Genomic DNA, 14,746 nt, shown 5'->3' with positions numbered 1-14,746 from the left:
AATGAAACCTCTGCTAAAGAATAAATGTTTTGTCTGTAAGGTAGATACCGCAAGACTGTTGTTTACCCTCAGTGTATTAAAAATAACAGATACATTAAAGAAGGGGGAAAGGGAGGGGAATGCTTGCAATTAGCAACATAAAATCGGTGATGAAATACAAATAATTATAGTAAACAAAACCAGATTTATATCAAGCTTCTATCTGTTTGTAAAAGTTAAGCAAGCTGTTTTTCTCCTTTCTTTCCTGAATTGGACATATTTGAATTTTGTTCAGGATGTGTTGGTGGTGAATTGCACATCAGAATGGATCTCTTCCAACCATATCCTTGCAACCTGTAGGACTGCTTTGAAACAACAGGGGATTCTTGGCTTAAACATGGCTCCCTGCATGAGGGCTTTCCTAGAGCGTCTGCCCATAATGCTTCAGGAACAGTATGCTTATGAAAAGGTAAGAGGAGGACTTGAATAAGGTGACATGTTAGTAATTCAAGAAAGCTGCAAAGTGCTGTTTAACTGTGCATAGTGCTTAACAAAACATTTTTAACACAAGATGTGAGCAGAAATGCTTATCTTACCTTGCATGAAATAATATGTCCCACACACTTCTGGTTCTCCAGTATTTGTTTAAGAAATGAAAAGAGAGCCTTGAAATTAATATTCTCTGGCATTGTTGGGATATGGGCAAAATATTTGACCAATTTTATGTTGCTTTTTGGCAGAATAACTTCCTTTGTATAACCGTTTTGATTTCATAAGAGTTTCGTTAAGCTGATGGAAGTTAGATTGTGTGTACTGATGTAGGTTGATTGTATCACTCCGTAAGATGTCATCTTATGACCATTTGAATCCTTTTCCTAAGAAGATGTTTGGAAAGAATTGAGGGAACATGGAGAGTGAGGGAACTTCATTATTGGTGTGATATTAGTTGTGGCGTGTGTGTCCCCCCAAGAAGGCCTGATAATTCATTGAACTGAGCCTGTGTTCATTGTTGGACTCAGAAATGAGAACACAAAGATGTACTTAAAACTGGTTAAATGACCCCAGCAACCTTCACACAGTCACCTTTCAAATGAATATGTTGGTTGCATACAATGTAGTCCTAAGTTAAAGTCATAGAGCAATATAGCTGGCAAAATGTTCTCTGGCAAAACATTGTTGTGCTAGAGAAGGCATAAGCAGGTTGCTGGTGACTTTGTTGCACAATGGATTGTACCATCTGTTGTGCTGTGAGTTTTTGCTAGTGGACAGTAGCTCCTAAAAGTCAGAGGTGGTGGTGGTGGCAGCAGGAGAAAACCAATGAGTGAGTACCAGTTGGATTAGATTGACTAACCCACTCCAGGACTTTGTAAATGTTGCCTTTCCTCTTTTATAGCCCCATGTAGTTTGTGGAGACCAGCTTGTTCATAGTCCATATATGCAATGCTTAGCTTCGCTGGCCGTGGGGCTTCACCTGGATCAGCTCCTGTGCAGCCCACCAGTCCCACCTCATCACCAGACTTGCCTCCCCGATCCTCTGACCTGGAACCCAACGGAGTGGGCCTGGTTGGAGTGCTTCTCGACGACAATTAAAGCTGCTGAGGCTCTGGCCAAAGGAGCCACTTTTCCAGAGTCTTTTACAGTCCCTGATCTGGAGCCTGTACCAGAGGATGAACTAGTCCTTCTTATGGTAAGATATGCAGGTTGGTGGTGTGACAAAACTTACAAATATCAGTGGAGCACTTGCCAGGGTTGGGCAGAGAGAGTTAGTACTGTTTCAGTGGCACCAAAACAGTAGCACACCTGCCTCCCCACTTATCCTTAGAATAAATTTTCAGGGCAATATCACCCAAAACAACCCCAGCTTTGTGCCTAATAATAATAATAATAATAATAATAATAATAATAATAATAAATATTTTAATTATCCAAGTGCCTGACATATTGAGATGCTTTTAAGAGCCCTTTATGACAGGTCAGTATTATTATTTCTCTGTTGACGATAAGGATGTTTGAGGAATTTGATTATTGGGAATTTGTATATGAACTGTCAGGATCTGAAGGAAGGATGGGATCCTGCTGCTAATATTATTCATTCATCCACTCACTCACTCACTCACTCATTCTTCCTTTTCAGACACTCCTCTTTCTCCATTCCAGAAAACAAGTTATATAGCAGTGCTTCTCAAACAATTGAAGTGGAATCCACTGTAAACTTGCATAAACATTTTGGGATCCACTTGTAAGCTAATCCCACATTTACAAACCCAAAATTGACTAGTTGATTGGCTTGCACCACAGCCAAGTCTAGCAGCAATCTCAATGGCTACCTCAGCTAGCCCACCCATGCTCAATGTAAAATGGTGTGTGTGTGTGTGTGTGTGTGTGTGTGTGTGTGTGTGAGAGAGAGAGAGAGAGAGAGAGAGAGAGGCTGGCCCAGCGAGTAGCATCCTTGACTGGAAGTTCAAAAGTATTTGTGCATGCCCTGATGCTTCCAGTTCTTGCGAAGAAAGAAGCTCATCATTGTGCAGCCCACCCAAGAATACCTACCACAGTTTGAGAAGCACCATTTGGTAGGCTTTTGAAACATAAAGAAATTACTCCTCTGACAGAGAGAGAAGAACTGCCCTGGAAGAATGGAGAGCAGCTTATGCATTTAGCCTCAATATAATTCATTTCATGTTTTGTAGGATAACTGCAAATGGATCAATGGGATGGATGAGCAGATTATGTCCTGGGCAACGTCACGGCCTGAGGTTAGTATAGTGAATGGTGTGTTTAAGCAGCCCAGTGTGGTGATCCCTTTCTCTGATAGGCATCCATTTGAGAGTTTATGTCCTGTACTTTTCAAGATGGGAACATGTGACCAGGTCATCTGAATGCAGTCTCCCTCTCTTGGCATCTCCTTTAGTTCAGTCCCTGCCTTAGCCCAAAGCAAGTGTTACTCCTCTCCTCTCTTCATTTGTGCTCAGGTTGCTTTCCACCTTTTCCCCCTTTAGCTTCCATGTCCACCTCCCTCCCCCTGTTGTATTTTTGTCTCTCTCAAAAATAAATAGTTTGTTCTTTTTTTTCCTCCGCCCCCTCCCCAGCATAACTGAAATGGCTCTGACTGGCAGCCAGTCTAGTAAGTTTGTATGCAAAAAAACAAACAAACAAACAAACAAAAAACACAGTACATCAATGTCATTAATCAAAAGGCTTCCCAACAGCCTTCAGGTGCCGGAGCAGCTTTCTCTGAGTGTCAGCTCCATGTCAAATCAAGCAGCTCCAGTTCAGTGTTTCTTATCAGAAGCAGATAAGCCTGCTCCTACCAAACCCTACCATTGTTGGGAGTGGGGTGCCATTTTGATAGATCCTAACATATGGCAAGGAACAATCCCGCCAAGCAAAATAGACTCTTGCTGGAGCATGTTTTCCTGCCAGGCTATGAAAAGATGACACCTCCATTGTCTTTGACAGAAAACAAAAACAAACTTTGAACCGCCCAGCAAATGATACTGATATTGAATGATAGGGAAGCTTCTGAAAACCCTTTCTCAGATCAGCCCTTGGCAGTCCTAAGTTGGCTTGCCCTGGGTCTTGATCAGTATAAGCTCACATCGCCATGTTTTATTGATATTGCTGTTTTTACTAAGGACTCTTTTGCTAATGTGGAAATCTTATTATGCTCTAAGCTTGGCCACAGACTTAACTGAAGGAAGAAGCAAGACAAGGAAACCATTCAAATCACCTAGTCACATGTCCCTACCTTGGGTGAATCATATCCACATGTCAACCAAGAAAGGTCATTCACAATAAGTAACCAGTAATCCATTCTGAAAATCTCTCTTATGTTGATCCTCAGGACTGGCACCTTGGTGGAAAATGTGACGTGTACCTGTGGGGAGCCGGGAGACATGGGCAGCTAGCTGAGGCTGGACGAAATGTCATGGTGCCTGTGTCAGCACCATCATTCTCACAAGCTCAACAGGTAAACCAGAAGCCTTTCCTTACCACTTTTTGAGGGAGAGTGGGAGGAGGCGATATGTCTGCCTGTGCAGCGGTTGCCTCACCTTCCATAAATGGCTGGAGTGGCTGTTTGACACAACAGCAGGAAAGTTCTGCAAAGCAAAATAACCTCGAAGCATACAAGCCACCTTTTTCATAAACAAGGAAGCTCTAGAGACTAGGCTGTGCTGATGACGAAGTCTGTAAGAGCCAATAAAAAGTTACTTGGGTGCACAATTCAGGTTTCTGAGAGTAGGCTTTAGTGCTGCCCTGTTCCCTCACATGTTTACAAGGTGTGATTATTATATCCTGCAACAGCAGCGGGGGGTTGGACTAGATGTGCTCTGAGGTCCTTTCCAAATATGATTTTTAATTCAATGTGTGAATTAGGAACAGATCAGCTTACTGTCTTTGTGCTTGTGCCTGTTTAGTGGTGGATGGGATCTTTTTTGTTTTGTTTTGTTTTTTAATTATGTATTTTCCATTTTCCTTAATTGCATTAGGTCATTTGTGGCCAGAACTGTACGTTTGTGATTCAAGCTAATGGAACAGTCTTGGCTTGTGGAGAAGGAAGTTATGGTCGGCTGGGACAAGGGAACTCAGATGATCTTCACGTCCTCACTGTTATTTCAGCATTGCAAGGTGAGTAGGAAAAAATATATCCACTGAATGTGGGACATAACCCATTATTCACTAATTTGATGAGACTGAGATGGTTTCACTTTTCGTTGGGACACCAGCATTTCATTTTGGGAGCTTAATAGGCAACAATATGTCCTGGCATGATTTATAGGTTTATTTTAACAAAAATCATTGAGCACTTTTTGTCAGTTCCACAAATGACAAATCAGTTTTGTTTTGCTTGTTGTTGGGATTCCTTATAAAGCCTAATTGCTGGTATTTCTATAATCTCTTCCCAGAGCAACAGATCAAGTAAAATTATGTATAATGCTGAAATAATAATAATCACTTTCTTAGGTGCTCAAAGCATTTTTCATGCACCTTTGCAACATTAGGTGGTAGTCCCCTAATGTTACACAATAGGGAAAATGGGCTGGGGGGGGGGACGCAAATAGGCTCACAGGCCTAGCTGGGGCTGATAGGAGTTGCGATCATTTGGCTGATAGGAGATGCGGTGCAAAACATCAGAAGGGCACCAGGTTGCTGAATGCTGCTGTGCCTTATTTGGTCATTTGGCTCAACTAGCTACTTATGCTTTGGGATAATTCTGACACTTTTTTCCTTCTTGTGCTGTAGGTTTTGTTGTGACCCAGCTGGTGACATCTTGCGGATCTGATGGGCATTCCATGGCTTTGACAGAGAGTGGTGAAGTCTTCAGCTGGGGGGATGGAGATTATGGCAAACTGGGCCACGGAAACAGTGACCGGCAGCGCCGACCCAGACAAATAGAGGCTTTGCAAGGAGAAGAAGTGGTGCAGGTTTGAGGCAACAGTTATTTCTCCCTAGTTTTAAAGTAGATTAGATGTTGCATCAACTCAATTGCTCTTTTAGGCATTAATGGAGTCTTTAATCTGAATTCAGGCCCATTGGGTAATGAGTCAAGTTTTCCTTTTACCTGGTTGGGATAGAACCAGGTGTGTTATCCCTGCCACAGGCTGACAACTGAAAGCTGCACTCCACTTCTCAATCTTCTCTCAGCAATTCTTTCCTTCTGTGTCCCCTTACTGTTTTCATGTTGGTGGCAGCCAATACGTGGGCTGGGACAGAGAAATGCACCATGTGATTATGTCAGAACCTGGTAATCGTGCCTAAACATCAAGCATACATCAAGCCTGCCACATTGTAGGAAGGCAGAATATCTGCCTGCAGAACCTGAGCCCACACTTGCTGAGAGTGGAAACCACTTTGTTCCAATATGTTCATAAGCCACCTTATGCAGGTCCCATGCCAATGAGCTACTGCCTCTCACCCCCCAAAAAACTATAGCAGATGGGCCAAAAGCTAAAATGCAGTCCTGGAATTGAGAAATGTATCCATAAGATACATTCTCCAAAGGTTTGAGTCAGTAAGTAGAGAAGACGTTTTCTAAATCTGAGAAAACGCTTTACAGCTAAAGACAATGAGTGCCTTGGGTGAAGGCTACAAATCCATCACCTTCCTTTTCTTGAAGCCCTGAGGCCATGTGTTCTGTTGGAAATAACATATTTGTATACTGTTGCAGACTCTATTTCTAAATATTTCTGGATATATTCATAAATAAAAAGGACATTCACCATAAGATCTTCTGATTCACTCTCCCCTCTCCTGTCTGTCCCCTAGATGTCCTGTGGCTTCAAGCATTCAGCTGTGGTAACTGCAGATGGCAAACTGTTTACCTTTGGAAATGGGGATTACGGCCGACTTGGATTAGGAAACACATCCAACAAGAAGCTTCCTGAAAGAGTGACAGCACTAGAAGGCTATCAGATAGGAGAGGTCAGGCTTGATTTGCATTCATGTGTATAATTGCACTCTCAGATTGGGTCACAGTCCCTTTACAGGCTGGAATTTGAAGGAGGAAATTCCTGCCCAACCATGTTCCCATATTTTAATGTTAGGTAGTTCAAAGCACGTGTACAAGCAACAACAATCCACTACTACCCCCCCCAAAAAAAAAACTCTACACGTGTAGTAGCTCACCTTTCTACCTCCACTTTTGTGTACAAGGAGCTTTGAGATCAGAATATGGCCACCAGCACTCCCTGAAGGAATGTTGGTGTGTCTTGGTTGAGATACTTAGCTGCTCTGAGGATTCCAATATCTGTAGGGTCAGCAGCAGCAGCATTTGCCTAGCCTTTTTAAAATGCTGCTGTTTACAGAGTGACTAGGTTGCAGAGCAACTGCCCTGGAACTCTTGAGGCAGCCCTCTCTACCATCCTGGGGGTAGGCCTTATGTGCCTGATGTCTTGTGGCATAGTTAGGCCATTGATGTCAAACGGAGGGCCTCCCACGTCCTCACTTGGGTGCCTGCTGCAGCTCATTCTCCCCTGTGGCCCTGGTTGTGGCACCATTACTACTCCTGTTGAAAGTAGGCTGGAGAAGAACCTGCTACAGTGATAGTCCTAAAACCTCTCCCCAAAGCAGCTGTTAGTTGAGACTTCTTGTTTTTGTTTTCGGTAGAAACCTAATTACAAGTTTAACTCTTCAATACTAGGTTGCCTGTGGACTAAACCACACCATAGTAGTGTCCACAGATGGCTCAATGGTTTGGGCTTTTGGTGATGGTGACTACGGGAAGCTGGGCTTGGGAAACTCAACTGCAAAATCCTCACCACAGGTTAGCATCCTCTGTGTAATTTCTCCCATAATATCTCTAAAAGCATGTTCTGAATACACACCAATACTTTTCTTTCTGCATGTCTTTTTGTTATAGCAATAGAACTTGTTGATTTGCATTTACCTGCCTTGGATCTCAAAGTGGAACATTCAAATGAGTAACCCTGGCTAATATCTGAGCGTCTGTATGTTGACCCAGAAGTCAGTCTGCTGAATGTAACAGGGCTTGCTTCCAAAGAAAACTCATTTAGTTGACAAAGTTAATTTAACAAACACAAGTACACAGTTAAAAGGCATTTAAGGTAGTGATAAATTAATCTGCACATAAGACAACAAAAACTAAAATACAGTGTTGGTTAACAGTAGTTTGTATCTGCAACATCCATTAATTCTTACCCCAGAACCATAAAATCAAGTTCAGTATCTGAGACCTCGGCCTGCCATTGCAGAGTCCTGCAAATCATGTGTATGCATCCCAGATTAAACATGCAAACAAAAACAAATACTGAAGCTATATTGTTATTAAATTTATTACCCACCCTTCTCTAGCAGGTTCCCGGGTGAGTTGCAACAATTTAGAATTCAGTATTTAAAACAATTAAAATATACTAGTCACAGGAACAGGGTGAATGGATTCTGAAAACACATATCTAAGGTATCAAAGGTCCGCATAAAAGCATCCATTGGAAGCTATACAGTGAAGGTGCTAGATGCACCTCAGAGGGAGCGGTGCTCACAAGCTAGAGTCTTCTCCCCCTGCTCATTTCAGGGGAGTGCAACCTTGTCCAGAGCAGGGTCTCCAGACCTTGGCACACATAGTACCTCTGTCTTTTGAGCATTCATCTTTTGTTTTAGTAGCTTTGAGATTAGGATAATGCAACTTAATCGCTTTTGCATGCAAAGCAGTTCTGTTTCCATTGGGCAGAAGGATATACTTGTATGATGCTGGAATTTTAAAATGAATTGAGATTGAATTGCAGTGTGCCCTGAAAGGTGGTTTATAAATATTGTAATAAATAAATTAAATTTCTGTTTGAGAAGTACTGTCTGTTTGTCTGGTTTTTGTTTTGTTTTTTCACTGTGGATCTGTTATTAAAGTATGGCAGTAATTTACCTTTTACTCTTTTTTCATAGAAAGTAGATATTCTTTGTGGAATTGGAATAAAAAAGGTTGCCTGTGGGACCCAGTTTTCAGTTGCATTGACGAAAGACGGGCATGTCTATACATTTGGCCAAGGTAAGCTTAGTTGGCGCTTACTCAATACTGCAAACTTTCCATGCACTTCAGAGCACCCATCCTCCCATAGCCCATCACTGGTTGGTTGATTGATTGATTGATTGATTGATTGTACTGCCCTTCATCCAAGGATCACAGGGCTTACAAGTCACAGGGTGGTCTGCCTGGAAAGAGATGCTATGCCATTGTAAGAAAGTGATTGTCAAAACTTCTCAAATAGATTTTAGCCTCAAAATTAAACAATGTGTTGTGTGTTAAACTGGCTCGCTTAATGATAAAACATTCAGAAAATTATTCTGGACCTCATCTGAGCACAAATTGGGGTGGGATTTGCAGTCTCTCTGGAGACACTTACCGCGTGTGCACATTGGATCACAGAAGGCATTAGCACTGCCAATGTCACACACTGCTTTTTCAAGATAGAAGCAAAGGACCTTCCCTGCAATCTAGCTCTCTCATGGGTGGCAGCAGCGTGCAGGTGATGGACAGGGTCAGAGTCACCCCACACTGTTTCTGTCACCTATTCCTTCCATCAGTATATGCACAAACACACAAAGATCCATTCCTCCTCTCCCTACCCCACCCACCCCCACCATAAAAAGGCCATGTGCTCCTTCAGCTCACAGGAAACCATTTTGCTGCCTAAGGAAAATGGCAATATGACCTACCCCCCACCCCACATACAGAATCCCACATACTGGCACTCAGACATCAACAGGTGGAATGGGATATCCTCCTTCATTGTGCCTGAGGGCAGCAGGCTGGCTGAGGGATCTCAGAGAAGGTTAGCTTGGAGGAGCCAGGGGTGATTATGGGGGCTGCTGCCTCCCTTGACATCTATTGCTTCAGGCTGTGGTCTTACTCTGCCTAATGGCAGGGCCAGTCCTGATCAAACAGCACGGAGAAGACTGGCAGGCAAGGATGCATGTACCAGTTTGGAGTCCAAAAGAGTTCGGTGGCTAAAGCATCTTTCTGAGGGACACTGCTGCTGGGGATTCTGTGATCAGCTTTATTTGCTTTCAAGCTTGCTTGCTGTTCCTCTCTCCTCTCTCTTTCTCTGGTGGTGGTCAGATGTGGAAGTTGCAGTGAGGTAGGAGAAACTTGGGGGAGGCAGGGCAAGGATAGTGGGGTTGAGGAGAGGCCGCAGACTGGGATGGAAAAACTTTCCAGGCTAGATCTGACCAGAGGCCCACAGTTCTCTCTTTCTGCTTTCGCCCTTTGAAGTCCCTCTTGTTTCCTGGGACACATGACCAGATTTTGTACTGTTCCAGACCGGCTGATCGGCTTGCCAGAAGGGAGAGCCCGCAACCACAACCGTCCACAGCAAGTTCCAGCTTTGTCAGGAGTCTTCATTGAAGATGTCGCTGTTGGAGCAGAACACACTCTCGCTCTCTCTGCCTCTGGGGACGTCTATGCCTGGGGAAGCAACTCGGAAGGGCAGGTGTGTGGAAGGAGAAGAGTCTAATTTTGACCACCAAAAGTTTGCCTTTTCTGCCATTTGAATGAAAAGAGCAAAATACAGGCAACTCCCTATTTTCACAGGGGTTGTGTTCTGGGTCATTTTGTGCATTGGTGTAGTGCCCCTAAGCCTGCCCCAGTGCCGTTCCACCACTGCCCCATTCCTCCCCCTTTTGAGGCCCCAAACTGCTCATGTACCAGCAGTCACGCACCAGTTGAACACGCACAAAACAGTCTATATTCAGTTAAACATTCTTTCATTTTAGATCACTGTCCCTACTTTATTCCCAAAACCTTTCTGCATGGTGAGATTAAGGAACGGTCCAAGGTATATGAGCCTTTGCTTCCTCCACCTTTCACCAAACACACAATCTAATGCCTGAACCAGGAGACACATTTATTTTAATGTAGCATCTCCCTGTCCACCCGCTCCCAGTCCAGAACTCCAGCTGTGTATTGACAGCTCTTCTGCATGCATTAGAGGGTTACATAAGTCCTCCTTCTCTCCAAATCTCTTCCTGGTGTCTAGCTTGGACTGGGCCATACCAACCACATCCGGGAGCCAACTCTGATTACCTTCTTGCAAGGGAAGAGCATCCGGCAGATTTCAGCGGGGCGATGCCACAGTGCCGCATGGACAGCTCCACCTGTTCCACCACGAGCTCCAGGTAAAGAAGGGTGCTGAGGTTGGGAGTGAACCTGACAGCCAAGGACTGTATTGGCCGTTTCCCTGCAGTGCCAATCCCAGGTTGGGGGGCAAAGCAATATTTACATGAGTCCTGATTCTTCAGTCCTTAAGACTTTTGATGCTGACAGAGGAGCAGGATGGGATAGCACCAATTAGTGGTAATTTACACAACCAATATGATTTATGAGCAACAATATTGTGTCATTTTGACAAAAAGGTGCTTTCATGCTCTTTGTTGTCCTTTCCCCTTTGAAGATCCACCAGTGCCATTTTGTTGGCATTACAGGCCTGTCAGAAATAGTTGTATATGCACCAGGCCTTTGAGGCTGCAGGATCACACACTTCCCTTCTCTTAATTCCGATGGCAGGTGTCTCAGTGCCTTTGCAGCTTGGCTTGCCAGATGCCATCCCGCCTCAGTATGGGGCGCTGAAGGAAGTGAGCATCCACACCGTAAGGGCAAGACTGAGGCTGCTGTACCATTTCTCAGACCTCATGTACTCCTCATGGAGGTTGCTGAATCTCAGTCCCAATAACCAGGTAAAGTTCCATAATTTATAACCTTGTCACAGGTGTATTCTTAAGCTTGTAAAATCTCACTCCAATAAAAACCTTAGTTACACTGCTTGATAATCTCTTGTGTATAGTAATCTTTTTAGCAGCTAGTCATCCCACTCACACCTCCCTAAAAGAACGAGCTAATCCATTGGGCAGCTTGCAAGCTCTGCTTGTGTGATTGGGGGCTGTGGAGGTGCACAGTTGTGTTGTCTCTTGCACAACCTCAGCTCACATCATGAAAGCTCATATAGGCAAACCTTCTATGGATTGTGCCCTTTGGTGTCAAAGCCGAGTCTTGAAGTGTCAATATCTTTAAATGCTTTTGCTTAAATATATAAATGGAAAGTGAGGCTTGGAGATAAATTACACCTACGCAACGTTTCTAAGGAGGTCTCCATAATTGCAATGGAAGGTGGGGGAGAGAGAAGTCAAGTGCAATTCAGCCCCTCCACCCTCATGATTCTTGTCCAGAGAGGCTGGTCTGCCCAGTCCCAGAAGCACTTTGCCTCATTCTCCATAGAGGAAAACTGGCTGCAGGCTGAGCTAAAGGGCTAAGCTGGGGGGGGGAGCCCCTTCCTGCAACTTGCTATTTGGTTTGCCAGTATTGTGAAGGGGATGTTTGCTGTGTGTGGCTCCTACAGTGGTGTCTCTTTCAGGAGCAGCAGGGACTCCAGCCCAGTCCGCTATTCTGAGGGAGGGAGGTTGGCTGGCAGGCAGGCAGGCAGGCAGGCAGGCAGGCAAGCAAGCACTGGGGCTGGAGAGCCTGTTGACCTCAAGCAGGCGGTCCTCCTTTTCTTACAGAACAGCACATCTCATTACAATGCTGGGACATGGGGGATTGTTCAAGGACAACTGAGGCCGTTACTTGCACCGAGAGTTTACACCCTCCCTATGGTCCGCTCCATTGGGAAAACCATGGTTCAGGGGAAAAACTATGGGCCACAGATAACCGTCAAAAGGATCTCAACAAGGTCAGGCTGCATTTTTCTTTCTTTCTGGTGTTGTAGGAGGGACCCAGTCAGCATGGAACACCATGCAAAGCCATGGCTTAGTGCAACTGGGCAAGCGTGTGGGTGCCCAGAGCAAAGACGGCAGCTGCTGCTCTCCCCTCTGGTCCTGCTCCTGCACTACCCCAAGCAAAGTCATGGTTTAGCTTAGCCTCATATCTGAATCAGTGCTTGTAGTTTGTTTTCCTCAAGCAAGATTGGTTGAAGTTAACAGATTTTTTTTCCCCCACAGAGGTCGGAAATGTAAGCCTATTTTTGTTCAAATCGCAAGGCAAGTTGTGAAGCTGAATGCATCGGACCTTCGCCTGCCCTCTCGTGCCTGGAAGGTGAAATTAGTGGGGGAAGGTGCCGATGATGCAGGCGGTGTCTTCGATGACACAATTACTGAAATGTGCCAGGTAGTTGATTTTCAATATAGTTTTAAATGGTTTCAGTTTCTTCCTCAAAATCTTATCTCCTGTGCATGTGTCCTTGGCCTGATGAAAATTCTGAATTAAATGCCAGCCTGTTTTGGAATGGAAATGGGTTTGTTGAGTTGGAAGGTGATATTATAGTCCAGCATTTTTTTACTTATGTCAGGATTCTGAAATGTGTGTATTTTGCAGGTTAACAAATCAGTAGTTTTGTATAGCTATATAGATCTAATAAAAAGTGTGGCAGTCTATGGTAAGAAGACCTTCCTTGGGACTGAAAGCAGCCAGGCTGAGATAATGTTGGCCAGTCAGGTAGCAGAATGTGTCTCCCATGTCCTTGCATGCCACTCTGTGGCATCCCCACGAGGGGGCAGGTATGGCTTGCTTCTCCGTGGGATCTGCCCTCCTCATAGCCAGGGACACCTGCACTTATTCAAATAAGGTGTTTCTGGAAACTCCATAATCTCTGCAACTGGCCATTTGGGTATAGAGGCTCCCTGCCCTGTTTGTTTACCAGAAATTAGGTGGCTGTTCAGCAGGGCTATGCACAGATTCCCAGATCTGCCCTGTTGCTCCCTGGAACAAGCTGATTAGCTCAGGGCCACCTTGGGGACCACCCACCCCCGATCGTCCCTGAAAGGGGACAGGCCAATGATTTTTAAAAGGATTTTAAGCCCAATTTTAACATAGTTAAAATGAGGTTTTAAAAAGGTCAGGTGGGGTGCACCAACACCATGTGGGATCCAATATACCTACAGAATAATCAATATTGTTAAAGGCAGCAAAGAGAAACACAGAGAGATCTTACTTGAGGAGACCACATGGCCCCACCCCAGAGAAGTGTGCTTCTGCAGCTCTGGCTCACATCCATGAGAACTTCCTTGTTGGATTTTGCTCCTTGTAAATTATGGCTTCTTGTGGGTGCAGCAAGCGTTTTCCCAGCCAGAAAAATACTTTGTATTGACCCTGTCTATTGTGGACCTTAAAAAGGTAAAGGGTAAAGGGACCCCTGACCATTAGGTCCAGTCGTGGCTGACTCTGGGGTTGCAGCGCTCATCTCGCTTTACTGGCCAAGGGAGCCGGCGTACAGCTTCCGGGTCATGTGGCCAGCATGACTAAGCCGCTTCTGGCCAACCAGAGTAGCACACGGAAACACCGTTTACCTTCCCGCTGGAGCAGTACCTATTTATCTACTTGCACTTTGACGTGCTTTCGAACTGCTAGGATGGCAGGAACAGGGACCGAGCAGTTGCTATTGTTGTTGTTGTCGTTTAGTCATGGCCAACTCTTCGTGACCCCATGGACCAGAGCACACCAGGCATTCCTGTGTAATAGCACTACCTGCTATTACTGCTTCATAGTTACAGCATGCCATACATTAGCATAGAATTACAGTTTTATAATATTTTTTAATGAAAATGAAGCCTGTCCCATGATTCAGTTTGGAAGCACTGAGACTGAGTTTCTCTAAATCAAATCACCACTAATTTTGTGCGTGTGAGGTCTACAAAGGCCCTTTTTCTTGTAGCTAGTATGGAAACTTGTACTTTTATATGCTTGGGCAGATTTGATAATGCCTTAAATGCTCTCTCTCTCTCTCCGTCCCTCTTTCTTAATTTATAAGGAACTTGAAACTGGTGTGGTAGACCTCCTAATTCCTTCCCCAAACGCAACAGCTGAAGTCGGCTACAACAGAGATCGGTAAGTGGCAAGATGTTCTCTTCTTTAAAGGCTGCTAGTCTCTGAATTCAAGGCATGCCCTGTTGAAATGAGTGAGGGAAGCCCCTGTGATCTTAGTAAAATCACCTAGGTATTAAGGGGAGTAAAATGTTGGATGTTGGCTCTGGACTGTAAAAGGTAGACAACTGGATGAAGGCCACCTAATTTCAATCAGGATTCTGAACTTAATTGCCTGAGTTGGATCTGCAGCTGCCCTCTAGTGATATATTTGCAACCCACTGTCAGAGAACCCAGACTCTGAACTATACAGCAGCTTGTAGATCAAACCCATGCCATGCAAAGCAGCTATGTATGCTGTTGGAATAAAAGTTCATTTAAACACTTTAAAAGGTGTTTGCATGAAAATTACTCCACCACTGAACCAGAAGAGACTGGGTTGTCTTAAACAAAACTATCCCTTATTCATAG

General features: G+C 44.4%; 1 protein-coding gene across 19 annotated transcripts in view; it reads left to right on the top strand.

The window, feature by feature from the left end:
• The window catches only part of HERC1 (HECT and RLD domain containing E3 ubiquitin protein ligase family member 1), a 119,431-nt gene that overhangs the window by 98,442 nt on the left and 6,243 nt on the right, over positions 1-14,746 (top strand). For 12 of the 19 annotated variants that reach the window (XM_082198174.1, XM_082198181.1, XM_082198172.1 and 9 more), the window contains 15 exons: positions 275-448; positions 1,373-1,666; positions 2,667-2,732; positions 3,821-3,946; positions 4,467-4,605; positions 5,221-5,402; positions 6,244-6,399; positions 7,118-7,240; positions 8,374-8,476; positions 9,748-9,917; positions 10,464-10,602; positions 10,991-11,160; positions 11,959-12,149; positions 12,418-12,583; positions 14,223-14,299. In XM_082198174.1, the coding sequence (XP_082054300.1) occupies positions 275-448; positions 1,373-1,666; positions 2,667-2,732; positions 3,821-3,946; positions 4,467-4,605; positions 5,221-5,402; positions 6,244-6,399; positions 7,118-7,240; positions 8,374-8,476; positions 9,748-9,917; positions 10,464-10,602; positions 10,991-11,160; positions 11,959-12,149; positions 12,418-12,583; positions 14,223-14,299 (2,276 nt within the window). The remainder of the gene's footprint in view (positions 1-274; positions 449-1,372; positions 1,667-2,666; positions 2,733-3,820; positions 3,947-4,466; positions 4,606-5,220; positions 5,403-6,243; positions 6,400-7,117; positions 7,241-8,373; positions 8,477-9,747; positions 9,918-10,463; positions 10,603-10,990; positions 11,161-11,958; positions 12,150-12,417; positions 12,584-14,222; positions 14,300-14,746) is intronic. The other 7 variants (XM_082198173.1, XM_082198171.1, XM_082198170.1 and 4 more) reach the window with 1 other exon arrangement.

Source organism: Podarcis vaucheri (assembly GCF_965113315.1).
Source record: "Podarcis vaucheri genome assembly, chromosome: 14".
Lineage (NCBI taxonomy): Eukaryota > Metazoa > Chordata > Lepidosauria > Squamata > Lacertidae > Podarcis > Podarcis vaucheri.
This window is presented reverse-complemented; position numbering and strand designations above follow the sequence as displayed.